This window comes from Elgaria multicarinata, chromosome 2 (assembly GCF_023053635.1).
Source record: "Elgaria multicarinata webbii isolate HBS135686 ecotype San Diego chromosome 2, rElgMul1.1.pri, whole genome shotgun sequence".
In the NCBI taxonomy this organism is placed as follows: Eukaryota; Metazoa; Chordata; class Lepidosauria; order Squamata; family Anguidae; genus Elgaria; species Elgaria multicarinata.
In genome coordinates, this window is record NC_086172.1 from 128,012,165 (window position 1) to 128,031,628 (window position 19,464).

Consider the following 19,464-nt stretch of genomic DNA (forward strand, 5'->3'; position numbering starts at 1 on the left):
TGAATTTACTTAGAGGTTTGTGAATTAAATATACTTGGTAACCAATCCTAATAGGAAAGAGAGTCTTTCCCAGTTAAGCTCCACAGCTTTTCTTTCAGAACAGATTTCCATAAACTCCACCACAGAAAGTGGAGCAGGTTTAGGAAGTTCCCTAAACATCAGTCTTCCTTTGCTTCTATCTCTTCCTGCTTTCTTCTGGCTTCTGTGATGATTCATATATTTCAGGGACTGCTTGCTGAAGTTTCCTCTGGGGAATCTAAAATGCAATATGTATAATTTAGTCTGCTCATAAAATTATCATATTTGATATATTAAACGTAAAAGTATATTTTAATCAGACTTCCCCACCCTGTCCTTCCAACAGCAGCCCCTCAAGTCCACTGAAAATGCTATTAAGTCAGGAAAACCTGCTGAATATCGTGGACTGTGGGGTGGACAGGAGGAAGATCCCCCAAAATCAAGTGGAAGGACCTTCCATGAGCAGAGCCCTTGCTCTCACAGAAATTCCCTTTCTCTCATGGAAGGCAGATCCCAGATCCAACCCATGGTTGGAAGCGAGGAGTAATCTGAGATCAGAGAAAATTAAGTGCATAAAGTACAGACAGTATCAATTACATTAATTATGGGCATTACAAAAACAGTTATTAATAAAACCACAGGCATCATGCTACTGGCAAACAAATTGAGAGATATAATATGATTTTGAAGAAAAAAAGACCCTCTTGATCCCAATTCAAGTCACAGGAGTTGCATCCCTTGATCCAAGCAGTTCCACTATCAACTGTTTTGTGAATGGCCACTGCTCTTTAATGTAATGATCACTATTTGTACTTTCTATGTCTCAAGGTAACACTTCATGATCTGATGAATTTGATTGTGGCCCACAAAAACTTTTACCATAATAAATGTATTACTTAAAACTATTCATGGCTTTTGCTGCAAGGACTAACACAGCTATCCCTGTGGAATTTATTTCTAGTTCAGGAAACATTTGCACGGCAATATATGACATTATAAGACCTTTTGGGGCAGTGGGAGGTGTGAATATGCTACTATAAGATTAATGCAACAATAGTCTCCTGTGACTGCTGTCACCATTACCACTTTAGTGAGACAACCAAGGCTACAAAAATAAGTAGGAAATCCAGCCTGGGGAAAGATAAACTTGATGAGGAGAGGGAGTCTCCATTCCCTTGCCAGCCCCGGCCACAATTGTTTCCAATGTTATTCTAACTTCAATCTAATTCATTTAAACGGCCCGCTCTAATTAGGACTACCATTGGATTCAATTCTCTGTCGTTGGATCTTTCGGGTTTCCGAAAACAAGTATCTTACCAAAAAATATAGCAAAGTCCTCTGAAAAATGTAAATTGCCCTCTCCAAACGCAGCACGCCCTAACTGTACTCTAATTGAGACCCCAAATAATAGCGGAATCGGTCTGTCACTATGGCCTTTCCTCGATCTCTATGGTCAGGATGAGATTTCCGGAGTAGAAGCCTGTCTATTTTCAGGTGAATCTCTATGATCCGACTGTTGACTTCATCCGGCTCGCTCAGCCGCCCAACGCCTCCCACCCGCCCTTCCTTCAGGTGAGCATGCGCACGGGCGTAGCGTGCCATAGCAACCGGAGCAGTAGACGGTAGCAACCAGAATCATAATAATAATGGTGAGTCTGCTGGGGGGCTGCCGGGGGGGGGGGGGAGAGAGAGAGGCCTGAGGGACGGGGCGCGCGCGGTGGTTGGGCTTGGCGAAGGCGGTCGTCGCGGGTTGGGCAGGGAAGCGCACGAGACCGGGTGAGGGGGGAGTAACGATGAATAACGGAGAGAAGCGAGAAGAAGTCATTGCAGCGACTGGGGATGGGGTTAAGGAGTTGCGCGGGGAGAGGAGGGAACCTGCCAGGCCTGGAGGATCAGAGCTGCTTGGTCCAGGTACCAGAGAGAAGGGAGGCGCCCTTTGGGGAAAGGGGTGGTGGCGGCTGTGTGGCTCGTGGAGCTGAGGAGTTGCTGGACCGCTGAGGGCTTGAGGACAGCTGCTTTAAAAAGTTCAGAGCAGGGAATGCGGTTTCAGCTTGGTGCAGGTTGAAGCAAGGATGGTGGTGGTGGTGGTGGTGGCGGCGGCGGCGGCAGAGGAAGGATTTCCTCTGTGTTTTCTTTCCCTCCCTAGTTGTGTAAACGTGGCCTGATCATCATCTCTCTTGTGCGAGTTGAAAATCCTCCAGTTCAGGTCTCTCTTGAGCTGTGTGATCTCAGGCAAGCCAGTCTTAGTCCCACACCTGTAGGATTGTGATACTAGTACTAATTTTCCTGTAGAGGAATGATTACTGAGGAGACTTTTAGTGTGCAATTGCCCTGACTCAAACATGGAATTTGACAGGGGTCCAGATGATGTTGGCTTACATTTGCAACCCTCCCAAAGCTGCTGCTGCTGCTTCTCTCTCTCTCTCTGTCTCTTTTGATACCACAAAAAAACAAAAATCTGTTGAGGGAGAAACTAGCTGTAATATATCTTATGTTTTGATGGTGCTAGGAGCTGTCTATCTGGAAGCACCCTGAAGTAATGTAGTGTAACCTTAAAGACTAATAAAGATATCAGGGCATAAGGTTTTATTAGCCAGAGCCAACTTCATCAGAAACATTAATGGTCTCCTAAAGGGATAGAAAAGTGTACTGTGAGATATACTGGGTGACTTGCAGCAGATTGTTAAAAGATTTCTGATTCCCAGATACTTAAAAAATAGCAGCAACAAAATGCTTCCCTTCTCCCCAAATTGTGCTGCTGAAATGATGAAAGCTTGGGGTAACCAGGAGTGGTTTTGTGTGTGGAAGAACTATGAATTCTGTTCAGTTTCAGGGCTCAAAATTCTTTAATTCCAAGTAACTATTTTGCATCAGGTTCCTGCTGGTGGATCTCTGAGTTCTAGTTAAAAAACAAAGATAGGTCCTGCATGCTTGAAGTTTGCCCATCTCTGAGACGAGGTGACACAAAATGTTTTTCTCTTGTCTTTGATTTTGAGATCATAGGATGGTTGAAGCCTGTTGTAATCCTAACACTTTTTCCCCCATAGGAAGAGAGAGCCAAATAAGTCAATGCAAATATTCATCATCCAGAAATCATCTGAGTGTCAGAAGTTGTGATCAACAGAATGGTAAATGAATACTTTGAAGATTGATATAAATATAGAATCTGCATTAGTGAGATTGACTGGAATTACCATTCAGATAACTTTATTTAAAATGCATCAACACAATAAATGTAGGGACAAAATGCTTTTGTATTACCTCCTATGGAGTTTATTTTATTTTACTATAAAACACTCCCTTTGACCCAGTACTCTTTTAGGCAGTTGAACACAATGAATTGCCTGAATTTATTGTGGGTTTTAACAGCTGCAACATAAAGGCAGCAAAACACCTAAAGCTGCATCCAAAGCAAGACAGAATCACAGAGCAGTTTCATTCTTAAGTATTATATTTTGTATTACAACCCTTTTCTGTATTCTGTCCTAAATCACTTTTACTTTTGGCATAGCTACTGTGAAGCTCAGATACAATGGATATATTTTGTGGCACTGCTGTCTCTAGGTAGGAGTAGCAAAATTTAACTGTAGATATTACAATTGGTTGTAAATGCAAATAATTTTCATCCCTTCAGGTTGAAATTACAAAGAATGAAGCCATAGGTAGCCTTCTGAAAACTTTATAGAAACCATGACTTTAGCCTGGTTCACACATAACAACAACCCAGAATATGACCTGGTTTGTGCATAGCAACACTCCGGAGTATGGGTGGAGTATGACTTGGTTTGCATGACACAATAGCCCACTGTGACTTAATTTACCTGTGGGGCTGGTGTATCATGCCAAGTGCCAGTGGGTGCTATTTTTGCATGGCAGTTGTGGGCATGTGACTTGTTATGCGCGAACCCTACAATATGGTTTAATTATGGGTTGTTAACCACAAACAGCCCAGTGTTTGCAACCCAACAACAAACCATGGGGTCTTTTCCTGGGTTGTTTGTGGTCAACAACCCATAGTTAAACTGTAGTGTAGGGTTTGCACATAACTACCCACAATACAACAGCAGTCCATGATTCAATGCCAGCCCATACTCAACCCATACTCTAGGTTGTCATTATGTGCAAAAAAGGCCTATATTATTTAGTTAGTTATATTCTGTAAGGCGGATTAGTCTTGTCCTGTGCTATTCAATTAGCTTGATGGCTTTTTAGAATTTGAATCAACGTCTCCCACATATAAATGCAACACTATCAACTATACCACATTAGTACATTTGATTTGATTAATTCTAAAACAGATAGACAAATCAGTACTTAAAGCCAGCTTTTGGATGGGTTTAAATATGAGAAACATCAGAGGTCATATTTTAAATTTATAAAGTTGACCTGAAACATACAGCTTTGGTGATCATATCTGTTAGTAGTGTTTCAATATGCTGATTATGAGAAATCAGGGACTGATAGCTTTTTCTTAAGCACTGTGGCAATATACGGTGTTTTGTTCAAAATAAAAAAAGTTACATTTTATTTGAATCATGACCTAACTTGTTCAGTATTAAAAAATGCTTGGTATGCGTGATTAGGACGTGGTGGTTGAAGGTAATGGTATTGTCCAGATAGGTTTTAGTTGATACTGATGGGAAATAATCAGTCATTACAGAAAACATTTTAAACTGCATTTAATGGGCAAAAACATTTTTTCATCTTCAAAGTGGTGGAAATTGTTTATTTATTTTACTTTGAAATCCAAATTTTTAACTTTTTTTTTGCTCTACTATCCTGAGATTTTGTTAAATATCAGTTTAGCTGTATTCTGAACAAAAATGGAGTTGCAAACATGAATCAATTAGTAATGGAGAGCCAGTGTGATGTAGTGGTTAGAGTATTGGACTGGGACTTGGTGTTCCGGATTCTTGTTCCCACTTGGTAATGAAGCTCACTGGGAGACTTTGGACCAGTCACTGGGCCTGTTCAGATGACACTTCAGGCTCTGTTGTTAGCGAAACTGTGGTTCTCTAGGGTTAGCACTAATGACAAGCTGTGCTGTTACACACAACGCTTTAAGCCATGGTTAGAGCTGCTAACCCTGCTGCAGACGGTCTGACTGTGGTTAGTGAGTGAGCAGGGTTTAGCAGAACTCATCGCACAAAACACCTTAAACCCTGCTGCCTTAACCACAGCAGGGTTTAAGGTGTCTTCTGAACAGGCCCACTGACTCAGCCTAACCCTTACAAAGTTGTTGGGAGGATAAAATGGAGTATAGGAGGACAATTTATGCCTGAAGTCCTTTAAATTTGGATCTTCTGTTTTAACTGTGATGTGTTATATAATGTGAAATATCTCATATTCCTAAATTTGCTGAAAATTTGTTTCAAGGAAGCATTTATATCTTAACAGTAAATGTTAGCTTCTGTTTATGACATTGTAAATTACTCATCAAATTGGCCCCTTCCTTGACAAGGATGTCTTCTTTTGTGGTATGTAAATGTATTAAAATATAATTGATTAATCACTTCAAAGTCAGAAAATTTACTAGCTGACTGCCTATATTAGTCCATTAAAATGTACTTTCATATATTTGTTTCATTAGGCAAAAGCAACAACTATCAAGGAAGCTTTAGCCAAATGGGTAAGTAGAAATGTGTTGTGTTTATGGAGTCTCATGGATTTTCTTTGTGAAGGACAAGGCTTTTGTCCTGGTTTCCCCCCTGCAGTGATGTAGAAATAGCTGTTTGTAAGGAACATGACTGAAATAAATCTGTGTAATAAAACGTTGCTATTCTTTAACATCATTGAAATTTTGTGTTTGTATGCTTCTATTTATATTTTTATTTCTTTATTTATTACATTTATATACCACCCCATAGCCGAAGCTCTCTGGGCGATTTACAAAGGTTAAAAACAGTGAACGTTAAAAACAAATATAAAAATTTAAAACCATCAGAAGCATGAAAACAACAATATCCATTTAAAACAACTATTCTGGTTAATATTTATTAATCAACAATGTTTATTAATCAACAATGTGCTGAACAGTATTCTGTACAGAGACATTACATAGTCATTGCTTAAGGGCTTAGAATCTTCATTAAAGAAGCAAGACACAGAAGGAGTACTTTTTTTCTTTAATTATGAGTTGCCTTCAGCCTTAATAGTTTCAAGATGTCATAAAGAGTAACAGGGATGGAAAAGGAGAGTCAAATGGCAGTAGAAGAAAATTTAAGGCAGCTTTCCTCAATCTCGTGCCCTTACAACCCCTGCATTTGTCCTACATGGCAAATGGTCAGAGATTATTGGAATTATAGTCTAAAACAACTGGAGAGTACCAGGTTGTGGATGGCTGAGCTAAAGTCATGCTAGGCAGGTTTGGGTGAGGCTTGTTAAAGAACTGGGTACAGAAGGAGGAAATGGAAACTCTTTGATTATTAGGAGCATGCATATCTAAGCAGAAGGCACAGTATATTAGGAAGCCTTAGAGAGTGAGATGAAGGAAGCTGTAGAAGATAAAACGTAAGAAGAAGAAGAAGAAGAAGAAGAAGAAGAAGAAGAAGAAGAAGAAGAAGAAGAGATAGACAAGGGAATTAGACTTAATCAGGGCAGAGAAATGGAAAGCCTTAAAAAGCAGGGATTAAAAACTTGGAATTGATGCAAAGTGTGATGAAGAGCCAGTGTAAAGACTGATGTAATTAGCAAAATGTGTTTACTTCAGTCTCCTATTAGGTGTTTGATAAATCTTCTGCCAGCTGTCTTGCCTTTCTCATATAATTAGCTTTTCAGTCTAATTACTAAAGAGACAATCCCTTCTTCAAGGGAAAGAAAAGGACAAGTAAAATTACCCTGCCTCAAGACCTGGTTCTTGTGTAACACTGGCCTATTCCTGGGTTGTTTATTCCGCAGGAACAATGTAGCATTTGTTTAGTGCAAACCTTATTACTGTCTGTATAACTTTCTGCTTGCAGAAGTAGTAACAGCAAGTGTTATAACTACATTTGAGAAAGGCTAGATGACCATAATATAGGCTGTTAATTACAATGCTGCATTCACACATAATTTTAAGCCATGGTTTATGTTAACCATGGTTTATTACTTTAGCCATGAATTATTGTCTTACAGTTGAACAGAAAACGCATGGCTTGATTTCTCTATTTCTGGTTCGTTTCTCTTCTATTTGGTCAGCCTTTGGAGAATGTTGTTGTTGTTTTGAGAGTCCCTTCTATTAAAACTTTTTGTGGTACTTCACTGCAAATTCAGAGTTCAGTCAGGCGTAGTTTATGACTAGGGAGTTTTTCATTCCAGTTTGGACAGTAGTTTACTCATGATGAACAAGTAGGGCTTTCTATCCCAAACCTTCCAGTATTGGGTTACTAATTACAGTGTACCTAACCATAATCTGGATCTATAGTATCCCCAGATCAATGCAACCAGTTTGTCATAGATTATGTGAGCGAAACTGCATTCCAGGTTGAAAAAAACAATACACTCACTGGCTGCAGCCAACAGTAGCTGCAGCTGATATGCAAGTTATTCTGCAGCTGAGTGCATTGTTAGCAAATATGTTTTAGAAGGATTCCTTCTTATTTCTCTTGAGTAGAATAAATTGAATATAACTGTAGTTTGAAGACGATGGCCCCTTTTCTCTCTTTCCCTAGGAAGAAAAAAATGGTCAGAAGCCATCTGAGGCCAAGGAAGTGAAACTCTATGCCCAAGTTCCCCCTATAGAGAAGATGGATGCATCTCTTTCCACTCTTGTTAACTGCGAGTACGTTCTGTATGTTAAAAGAAAGAGTGGGAGCCACCTGAGGTTACTGATCAGTGCCTCTAAGCAGAGCTTCATACCTCTTTGTTTCAGCACTTAGCCTTTTTCATAAATGGTGCCTTTTCAGCCACTTAAATTCATGCTCACAGAGGGTTAATTCAGACATTATGGCAAACCATGATTCACACTAATCACTGTTTAAAGCCCAAGCCACAGTTTCAACTTCCAAATGTACAAGTCTAGGAATGCTTGGAGTGCTAAGCATTTTCCATTGCTTAGCACTCCAGTTGGTATACTGACTGCTTGGCCTCTAAAGGCAGAGCAACAGTTGTAACTGTTCAGTTCAGACATCACACTAACCACACACAAATCCACTTCAAAGCATGGTTTCTGATTCTGGCGTGCTGGCCAATCACTTTGTCAATATAAGTATCACACAAAACCTTCTTCCCCTAGGGCCACATGAAGCTCTTGGTCTAATTTTAAAAGCCCTCTGCAAGTGGTCAGTTCAGACTTGTAGTAAAAGTGATGCACTTTTCTTCACATAGCACATAGTTAAACTATGAAATGTACTTACATAACAATATTATTGCTGCCAACTTAAATGGCTTTAAAAGGGGGTAGACAAATTCATGGAACATAAGCTTATCAATGGCTATTAGACATAATGACTATATATTACCTCCAGTATTGGAGGCGTATATCTCTGAATAGCAATTATCGAGGTATATGACTAGGATGGTGCTGTTGTGTTCATGTTAGCATATCGTGGGCTTCCCATTGGTATTTGGTTGGTCAGTATAGAAATAGAATGTGGGACTAGTTAAAGGGTCTTGGGTCTGATCCAGCAGGACTCTTGTTCTTAAAAACAATGGCCCCATCCATCGCTGGCTTTAGCCCTGCTGGTATGCAGCCTCCAACCCCAGTAGAATGCATCCTTTAACAGATAAAAGGCTCCCCACCCCCACAATAAGACATAACTAAGTTTTGTAACCCTATTTTTGCATGATCCTTTAATTTGATCATAGCTATTCTTCCATTTCATATTGGTCCCACTTGTCTTATAAGGCAAAATGCTTTGTGTCTCTATGGATGGTATTCATGGAATGGTTGGTATATTATGTCCAGGTTTCAAATATTTTGATTTTCTTGTATTCTCTCTTTACTAAGCTGTTAAAAGAAGCCTAGATAACCTTTCTCAAGCAGGAAGCCTGAGAGTATTTTCCTGATGTGTGTTTAGTGTGGGTCAGATGCACAAATGGAGAATTGTGTACTGGAAACTCATCAAAAGGCCTCTATTGTTGTTGAGTCACACCTGGGCCCATTTCTCATAGCCAAAAGAAATATAGCAAGTCAAAAGAAAATGTATTGTCAGAAAAAATAACAGCGGTATATAATTGCCATGAAAAAGAAAGAAAAACGTGTACAGCTAATCCCCTTTGGACCCCTTTCCTGGTTCCTAAGAGAGGCTGAGCTTTATTTGTAGTGCAGCAGGATAAACCGCTCCTAGTTCAATGTTCTATGGACATAACGTTCCGTGTTGCAGTACCTGGGGCCTGGCTGAACACTTTCTTTCCTTATGCAACCCAGTTGGTACAGAGTTAATAAAGAAAGCTGTTCAGCCAATCACACTCCACAGGTCTTGCCCAATCTTTCTGATTCCAGATGCCATCTACCCGCTCCCCAGTTGTCCCTGCTCTCCTTTCAGCTTAGATGCCATAGACAGTATAAAGCACATATAGCAAGATAAATATACAGCTCGACAATTTGAGCTCATAGTGCCCATATATTGACAGTCATTTTGTGACAAACATTGAAAACTTAGTGCATACCCAAATCACCACATATGAGGGCCCTGTAGGAATTGTGTGAACTGATATATACATAAAGGTACAAGGGAGGGATTATTCAGAGCAAATGTTAATTGTGAAGAAACACTGCTTCAGTAAGTTTAGTGTTGCTTGCTATTAACATATCATTCTGTTTTTTTCCATTTCAAGAAAGCTGTCCTTATCTACTAACTGCATTGAAAAAATTGCCAACTTGAATGCGCTAAGTAAGTGATAACTGAATGATCCGCGTGCATTTTCTAGCTGCTTCCTTATATATATATACTAATTGTGACTGTTCTGACACTTCTTCTCCCCAGACCTCGATGAACAGCAAGATCAGGATCAGGTCTTAGGCTGTGTGCATCCACCCACTCTGTGTTGCTAGCTTCACCCCTTTCCTTTGTGTTAGAAGGTAACAACTGAACCAGGAGAGCCCATGTATTTTATATCATGGGGTTAGGGCGATCCTATTTTTCAAAGCAGTGTGTGAGCAGGCCCAAGGTTTATATTTATTGTCTGATTCTATTTATAACAGTTGGTGCTATCTTTAAAAAAGAGCTATTTAGTGTTGATCTTTCTCGTTGAATGCTGCAGACACAATCTGAAAACCAAAGATTTGACTTGAAATCTAAATAAGCAATAGCATTTTAGGAAGCCTTGAATAATTATATTTGGCTCCTGATTGGATGATAAAATTCTGCATGTCGCAATCCCTATTTGTCTGGGTTGTGACTCCTACCCTGTTTCATGTACATGCGCACACATGTATGCAAACTAGGGATGTCCGTTGTGGGGAAATCTGTCAGATTACCCTGGAGCCTCTGGCTTGACTTGCGTAAGAACAGCAACATCTGTAGCTTAGGCAAATTGTAGCAGTAATTAGCGTAATTTGTGCAAACTGTGGCTGTAAAGTGCTTAGGTATACATATTTTGTACCACAGGGATAGTGGGAGAGTTGCACATGGTGGTGATAGCAGCTGCGGTGGCAGTCAGGGAGGGCAGTGTCATGGCTCCCCTCTCTCCCTGCTGTTACTGCTATTGCTGCTGCTGTGCACAACTCTCAGGCACTGGCAAGGAGAGAAGGGGGGTTGTGTGCAGTGGCAGCAGAAGCCCATGAGCTGGCCCAACTCACACAGATCGAGTTGAGCCAGCCAAGTTGGAGTTTGGGGGACCCAACTGCTGAAAGCTTGGTGGATTTCACCCCCTGATTGGACTCCTCAGACATTCCCTAATACACACAGACACACAATGGTATGAGAGCCACTTCTCCGGTATGATCTCATGCCACTGGGGAATGCGTGTGAATATCCAAACATGTGGGCAGGTATATTTCCAATTTGTTTTATACCTGTATACTGCCTTTTTGAGTACCATAAGCAAAATCTATAATCTCTGCAGCATTCATTATGGTTTGGCTACAAAGCCTGATTAAGACAGTAGCAACATTGAAAACATGACACTAGCTCAATTCAACATTTCGCTAGCAGAAGTCAGCTAGCATGACAGGACTTTCTCCCTCTTTCGTCCTCTCTGCAGCTCTCAGTGGCACCTGAAAAATCCGCTCCAGGTGGGTTCCTAGACTTCTGGAGCAGATTTTGAAGGAACACAGGGGGCTCCAGGGGTAGGGAAACTATCCCTTTTCCATCAGCAGACTGACACTGTTGGATCCAACCCTCTACATTTGTTTCTAGAGTATTCAGTCACCTCATTCATTATACTTCTTGCAGGGAATTATGATTGCTTACTATGTGGTTGCTTTGGAAAATATCCCACATAGTGGATCTATCCACATGAGAACCTGGTTATCTGTAGGCTCCAGCTATATGGTGAACTGACTGCTGCACACCTCTGTTACTGTGCAGAAGTAGGGGAGGGGTAATACTCTGCTCACTGCATGGCCAGAGCCTAGAGATGTCTGGCTGCCCATATGGTTAGAGCAACCATGCAGGACAGTTTTGAGCAGCATTTGCTCAGTAAGGGGCCATCTGTTTCCATCCTTTGCCTTGACTGCATCCTTTTCCTTTTGACACAGCTGGATCAACATAAATTACTCCTGGATGTTGTGTGTTGGGCTTGTATCAAGTTTCCTCATTATTTATATGACCAGTACTTTAGAAAAATAATAGCTTTATTTCTGTTGCAGAAAACCTACGGATTTTGTCATTGGGGAGAAACAACATAAAGAATCTGAATGGGCTGGTATGTAATCACACAGATGGTCACTGCTTGTACCATTGCAAACAAGTGAGCATCATATTGCAAACTAGTGAGCTCAATAGTGTCTGGCTAACAGTGTTTAAAATATAATAAATGCAGGAACATGAACAATATTTTCAGCAACTGGCACATTCCTTACCAATCAAGAAAATTTTCCATGCAACTGTGCAGTTATTTATATATTTATTTATTTATTTATTTATTTACTACATTTCAAAACTACCCGATAGCCAAAGCTCTCTGGACGGTTCACAAAATAGATGTTGAACCAAAAAATGCAAGAATATAACATAAAATCTAAAACATATTAAAACAGCCAGAGTATAAAATCAAGTTAAAACTAACAGCAGAGGCCAATAAGGAGTGTAACAATCTAAAAACACTTTAGAGAGGTTTTAAAAACAACTAAAAAGCCTGAGAGAATAAAAAGGCACTGTCCTTGCACTGACAGGATCACAATATAGGTGCCAGACAAGCCTCTCTGAGGAGGGTATTTCACATCCATTTCACTGCACCTGAAAAGGCCCTCTATCTAGTAGCTTCTTGTTTCATCTCATTTAGTGGAGATATCCAGAGAAGGCCCCCAGAAGTGACTATGGGAGGAAGTGCTTCTACAGAAAATCTGGCCTCAAGCCATTTAGGGCTTTAAAGGTTAATAACAAGACTTTGAATTGGGCCCAGAAACAGACTGGCAGCCAGTGCAAATGACAAAGCACTGGCATAATGTGATTATTTTGGTCAGTCCCAGCTAATAATCTTGCTGTTGTTCTATTGTGGACTGGCCATACTGTTCTAAAAGGCAGCCTCACATATAATGCATTGCTGTAATCGAACTAGAGGGTTACCACAATATGGATAACTCTAGCGGGGTTATCTCTGTCCAGTTAGGGTCGCAGCTGATATATCAGCCTAAAAGCCCCTCCTAGCCACTGGGGCAACTTATGCCTCCAGCAAAGGTGCTAGATCCAAGACCATCTATAAACTACCAACATGATTCTTTAGGGGGAGTGCAACCACTCTGTACCAGGTTGACCACCACTCAGCTATACAGATGAACCATCTGCTAGCAGCACCTACAACTAACCTGCATTGAGTCTGTTTATTGGTCCTCATCCAGCCCATTGCCATGCTCAGACACTAGTTCAGAACACCCACTGCCTTACCTGGATTAGATGAAAAGGAGAAGTACAGTGGAATATCATCTGCATATTTGTGACACCACATCCCTGGATAACATTTCCCAGTGGTTTGATAATGATGTTAAACAGCATGGGAGATAAAACAGAGCCATATGGAACCCCATAAGCTCGCTGCCACAGGGCAGAGCAATAATCTAGGGCCACCTCCTAGAATTGACCATCCAAGTAGGAGCAGAACCACTGCAATACGGTACTTCCAAGCCCTAGCCCAGATGGCATATCAAGGAGGACACCAGAGCTGATGGTGTTGAAAATTGCAGAGAGGTCAAGAGAACCAACAGGGTTGCAACGTTCATCCCACAGGGCAACCGAGGTGGTTTCTGTCCCAAACCAGGCCTCCTTGATATGCCAGGTTAAGACTTTTCTCTTCTCAGGCAGTTAACAACATATGCTGGATTTTTAATTGACCCCAGAATAGTTGTTTTAAATCGATATCGTTTTTATGCTTGTAATGGTTTTACATTTTTAATTTTACATTTTACATTTATCTGTTTTTAATGTTCATTGTTTTTAACTTTTGTAAACTGCCCAGAGAGCTTTGGCTATGGGGCGGTATATACATGTAATAAAATAAATAAATAATAAATACTGATTGAAATGGGTCTAGAAAATCATTTCCTTCCCATTGGCTTCAAGGGGTGCGAGAATTTTTATAAGGAAAGATTCCCTGGGCCTTGCTGCTGCCCACCTTCCACCCTGGGCACCACAGCCAGCAGGGCTTGGGCAGGAATGGAGGATCCACGACTTCACTCTTCTCCAACCCCATTTAGGATTGCTATGTAGTATATCCTGGGTTGTGGATCTTGATTTTTCTCTGTATTATATCATCATCTTTCTCTTTTAGACTTGTCTAAGCTTGCAGCCTGCTAACAGGAAAGCAAGGACTTCAGAGGAATACTTTTGTTTCTTTGATGTACCCTTTAGGGGTCCAACAACAATTTACTTGTGAACAGGAAAATGCAGAGTCCACTTTTTAAAAACGTTGTCTTTCAGGAAGCAGTTGGAGATACTTTAGAGGAGCTGTGGATCTCATACAACCTGATTGAGAAATTGAAAGGGCTCCATGTGATGAAGAAGCTGAGGATTCTCTACATGTCCAATAATCTGGTGAAAGACTGGGGTAAGCCAGAGTTATTGTTTGTCTTCTGAAACATCATTTGTCTTCGTGGTAATAATAGCAAGTTCATACCAGTAACTTTGGTTGGTGCAGGAGGTTTCTGAAGTGATAAGAATGTATGTATGTGTTTTGGACTACCATGCCTTTCAGTTTCCAAAGTGGCTAAGAAATGATATAAAATGATTTCAAAATCCTGTATTCATAATAAAAACAACAACAACCGCAGAAAAGTAAAGGCAAAAAATTACAGCAAGATTATATAAAACAAAATTTAGCCAAGTTTTTGAAAGGTCTGGGATAATAAAAGGGATTTTGCCTGGTACTGAAAAGGTATAAGAGTAAACACCAGGAAATCTCCCAGGGGGAGAGCCTTCCAGAGGCAAGCTTCCACAACTAAAAAGGCTCTCTAGTAGCTGCGCTCCTGACCTCCAAAGGAGGGGGCACTTGGAAAAAAGCCTTCAAGAATAACTTTAGCATATGGGCAGGCTTTTGTGGGAAAAGGTAGCCCAGGTCTCAAGCCACATAGAGCTTTAAAGGTAAAGCACTAGTGCTTTGAAATGCACTGGCATCTGAGGGGGGAGGGACTTTTAAGAATTGGGAAGATATGTTCCTGTTGAGTGTTCCCAGTTAGTAACCTAGCTATATTTTAGATAACGGACATTTTTGAGCAGTCTTCAAAGGCTGTCCCACATAATGCATGCTGCAGGAGTCTAATATGGAGGTTACCAGAACATAAATAACTGTGCCAGGCTATCTACATCAGGAGGGGCCGCAGCTGATGCATGAACTTCAGCTAGTGAAATGTGACTGGAGTGTCTAGTGACAAAACTGGATCTAACAGCATTCCCAGACTGCAAACTTGATTTTTCACTGGGAGTGCAGAACAGGTTGACCACTTCCTTCCTGGGCAGACATATTGCTCACCAGCAGCACCTTTAATCTTAGCAGGAAGTCTTCATTGCATAATAGATTTTTCATACTTGCTAGAGCAAGACATTCTCAACTCTTTAGAAGACATTAACTTCTGAATTGTGTGGAACGTGGTGGTATAGCTGCTTTACGTTTCCAGCTTGTCCTTTCCAAACTCATGGTAGTTAAATATTGCACAGTGAATAAGCTTCACTCAATATCTGCTGGTTGCCCTTCTGGTCTTGAAGAGGAGATGTTATACAACTCTGAGGATTTTCTTGACTTTCATAACACACAGTTAATTTCTGACTGTATCTCTTTGTGGCTGCAGCAGAGTTTGTGAGGCTGGCGGACTTGCCATTATTGGAGGACCTGGTGTTTGTAGGTAATCCACTGGAAGAGAAATACTCCGCCGATTCGCAGAGTGCCTGGGTTGAGGAAGCAACCAAGCGAGTGCCCAAACTGAAGAAACTTGACGGTGAGAGCTAAGTAGGAGCTGGGTGGCATTTAGCTGATGAGACAGGCAAAGTATTAACATCAGTTTCCCATAAGAAGTTAATGTGCGTTAGAATTCTCCTCTGTCCGGTATATTGAGATTCCTGTTGTTTTGTTTGATTTTAGCTAGACCTGATGTCAGGTAATGTTTTAAAATATATCTTTTGCTATGTAACCCAAATTATCCATTGTCAACCTTTGGTAGAGGCCGAAAGTTAAGGTATTTCCTTGAAAAATCATACATTTATTTATTTGTTACACTTAAGTCTCACCTTTCCTCCAAGGAGCCCAAGGTGGCATACATGATCCTTCTTCCCATTTTATCCTCGCAACAACACTGTGAAGTAGGTTAGGCCGAGAGTCAATGGTTGCTCCAAAGTCATCCAGTGAGCTTCATGGTTGAGTCCCAGTCCAATACTCTAACCACTACATCACACTGGCTTTCATGTGTATATTTCTTTTTTCCCCAATTGGATATTTGCATTTGAAATAGTCAGGCTGCATTCCACATATTCTGGGTAGCCTATGATATAAAATATTATTAGCTCTTGCTCTTCAGGTAATAGGAAGAGCATTGTGGGGGGAGAAACTCTTCCAGGCTGCTGGAACAGTTTGTAGTCAACTGTGAGAAAGGGAAGAAGTTAATTAAGCATGCTGGAATCATTAGATGTTGATGAGAGGATTCTGTCTTTCTCATTAGATTTTTCAGATGGTTTCTCTCCGTCTTGCTCCTTGTTCCTAAACCATCTGTGCTGCTGTGTGATGTTCAGCAGGTGCATTGGTAATCTGCTTACTTGCTGGCATGTTAAGTCCAAACTGGGCTTTAGAGTAGTGAGCTTTACTATTTGTTCTATTTTTCTCTAAAGTTTTATTAGTGGTTATTAAAAGGAAAAAAAAAACCCACCCTCTCCCCTCTGATTTTTAGGTATTCCAGTTATTAAGCAGGAAGAAGGTGAAGAAGGAGAAAACTAGCACGACTTTTTCTTTTTTCCTATTAAATTATTGATGTATCTCCAGCACTATACAGTACGTGAAGCTTTTGTATAAAAATGTCTTTGAAGAAAATCTTGGATAATGTTTTTAACTGACTCATCTCCTTGTTCTCCTTTCTCACCCAAAGAGTTATTTACCAAAACTGGGGATGCCAATTATGTGAAGCAACTGTCCTTGTTTGTTTGATTTTATTTTGATTATGGACATTTACTGTTTAATTTAATACATGATTTTTGCAAGTACATATTGATTTTTTTTTTAAAAAAAGCCTATGTTCAGTATTCCTAGTTATGAGTGAATTTGCTTAAAACATTTGTTTTGACTTTTTTATCCCTCTGAAAAGTGGAGGACAAAGAAACAGCATTTTGTATTAAAAATCTGTATATCATGTGCTCCTTTTAGCATCTCCTCAGTAAAGAAAGGACCTGAAACATGGTATGCTTAAATATTTGTCACAGTGTCTCAACATTTTTCTCCCATCTGCTATGTTAATTATAGCCATATAGTCATTGACAACAATGTTGCCTTTGTCTATTATGAAATGAAGTCTATGGCATGAATCAAAAACAAAGTGTCACTAGCAGAGCGTCCAGAACTTACCATGTTAAGCTGCATTGGAACCTTACTCTTTAACATTTTGGGAGCCCCTTACTATTTTTATATACAGTATTAGATGAAAGAGTGAAGACTATATATTTGTTGTAGATGAAGCATTTCTTTTCTTAACAACCATTTGATTTGATGTTCTAGTTGAGTTTTCCTTTACATACTTTTATTTAAAGGAACAAGAGATTCTCAAGCTGAACAAGAACTTCTGTTATTGGTGTAAACATTACTGAAGGGCAAAGTCCTTCGTCGCTGAGGAATTTGAGTAATCTAAGGAGGGTCAGCAGCTGTCTAAAGAGGCCTGAACCTTGAGCTTATTTGAAAATAAGCTTCAGTTTCAGGGTTCAATCACTTGTAAATGACAACTGAAGAAACTGCAGGAAGGAAAGAAGGGAAAAGGAGTGAGGAGCTGTCTGCTTACATTCAGTTTATTTTTAGATGAAATGAAAAGGCTCTAAACTCCCCCCTTTCAAGATATTTTTTATTTGTACCATTGCACTTTTTAAGTCATTCCTAAAAGATGGAAAAGGGAGAAACAAGGTGTGCTGTTTGCTGAAGACAGCTGTTCACCTGTTATAGCTTTCAGAAATTAGTTTTCTCCTCCAGTTTTTCCTACTTGATGCTTTTGGCTCTGACAATCAGTTTTGTTGTTAACATTTGATTTGGAAGCATCACAGCAAAATGGTTAAAGGTGCAACCCTGTGCATGCTTAGACAGAAAAAGTTTGTAGAAGAAAGTTGTAGGACTTCTTTTCTTTCTAAATATGCATAGGATTGCTCCCCAAGGCTGCAGTCCTCTTCACGTTTACCTGGAAGTAAGTCCCATTGACCCTATGAGTAGGCATGTGCGGAATTGCACTGTCAGTGTACTTCATTTTACATAGCTTCTACACACACTAATATATGAATAATCTCCTGCCCAGTAATATTTGTACTTTAGCCTTTGGATACCATCACAAACTTTAGAACATGGCAGTTGTATATCATTTGTTTACTTGTACGGTACTCTACCACGCTGCCCCAAATCTGTTCATTACTGGTAATAGCCAATTATAAATTTTCTCTTAATCATATAGAGTAAAATGGAATTTATGTCTGAGTAAACATGCATAGAATTGCATTGTTAAGTGGCTGACAAATTAGTTAGTCTTTTGTGAATGGATGAGTAAGGTTGGCAGTTCCTGGCATAGCACTTGTTTCTTTAGGTGCTTGGGAACAGTAAAACACTACATAGGAATGGTGTTCCCTGCCCTTTTTCTCCTTGCTGCTGTAGCAATCAGGAATTTACTTCTGCTGTGCAGGAGGCAGGAGAAGCTGATGGGTTAATGAATGCTGCAGTACACGAGCAAGAGATCTATTTCTGCATAATGCCTGGCTGTGAAAGCAGCGGGTGCTTTCTTGGGGCTAAGACATGGAAAGGGGTCTTGCAGGCTTGTAAAAAGCCAAATACCAGATTGCCTGTGACAAATAAGAATTGCCTATAGGCAATCGAGCCTGAAAGCTTTTGGAAATGAAAAGAGAGTCAGTTCTTTTTTCCCCCTTCCAAGTCACCAGTGTGCCCCCAAATAGCTAAGTTTAGTAAAATGTATGGACTAGTAACTTTTGTGGACTTATTTTCAAGGCTTGAATACTGTTTGATGCACTGTGGCTGGTGTCATATTAACTTTGCAAGGGATGTGGTAATTCCTAGTAGGCAAAATACAATCTTTTTAGCAAACAATCCTTTCACCTGCAGGATTCTGAGTTCTGTCATCTTGGAGCTTCAGAGTTATTGCTTGCATGTACTGTCATTTGTGCATAAATATACTCAGGAAGTGAGATGCAACACATTTTGGATAAGGGAGGATAGTATTTAGATGGTGCTTTCTTGCTTCTGAAGCATGCGTTCTTGCTAAAGCCTACAGGGCCAATAGCTATGCTGCCCTGATGGAGATTGTTCAGAAGGCCGTGTTTCCTTTAACTTTCTCTGTAAATGCTATTAGAAACAAAATAGTCACAAAAAGTTTGCCTTTTTGAGAAGCACACTCTTGTGGAGTGTTGTGGCAAATGTAAGATTTCTGGGGGCTGTGGAAAGAGTTAAGACCAGCAGATATGAGCAACAAATGGATCTGCTCTTTAATTAGCAAAATGAGTTTATTTAAGTTTTGATGCTGAGCTTTCTCAAAGTAACGCATTCTTAAACTCCCACTAACAGCTGGTGTTTCTTGCAGGAGATTAGCTATAAAATGACAAATTACTTTTCAGTCCGGCACCTTATTGTTGTTTTGGCTCAACTTACAATTGTTCATAGAAAAGGTGTCCATATTGCCCAGATGTCTGCGTC

At 40.2% G+C, this 19,464-nt stretch overlaps 1 protein-coding gene across 1 annotated transcript; it reads left to right on the top strand.

Moving 5' to 3' along the window:
• The first annotated feature begins 1,584 nt into the window (after window positions 1-1,584).
• Window positions 1,585-18,394, top strand: DNAL1 (dynein axonemal light chain 1). Its single transcript, XM_063117640.1, has 9 exons — window positions 1,585-1,667; window positions 3,066-3,146; window positions 5,609-5,647; window positions 7,668-7,777; window positions 9,775-9,830; window positions 11,750-11,805; window positions 14,016-14,142; window positions 15,380-15,526; window positions 16,469-18,394. Exons 2-9 carry the CDS (start codon window positions 3,144-3,146, stop codon window positions 16,513-16,515), a joined length of 585 nt encoding a protein of 194 aa, XP_062973710.1. The 5' UTR covers window positions 1,585-1,667; window positions 3,066-3,143; the 3' UTR covers window positions 16,516-18,394.
• The last annotated feature ends 1,070 nt before the right edge of the window (window positions 18,395-19,464 follow it).

Excerpts from the sequence above, each read along its gene's own strand:
- DNAL1 (XM_063117640.1), top strand. Across the intron at positions 5,648-7,667 it reads AGGAAGCTTTAGCCAAATGG|GAAGAAAAAAATGGTCAGAA; the intron begins GTAAGTAGAAAT and ends CTCTTTCCCTAG. Across the intron at positions 9,831-11,749 it reads TGCCAACTTGAATGCGCTAA|AAAACCTACGGATTTTGTCA; the intron begins GTAAGTGATAAC and ends TTTCTGTTGCAG.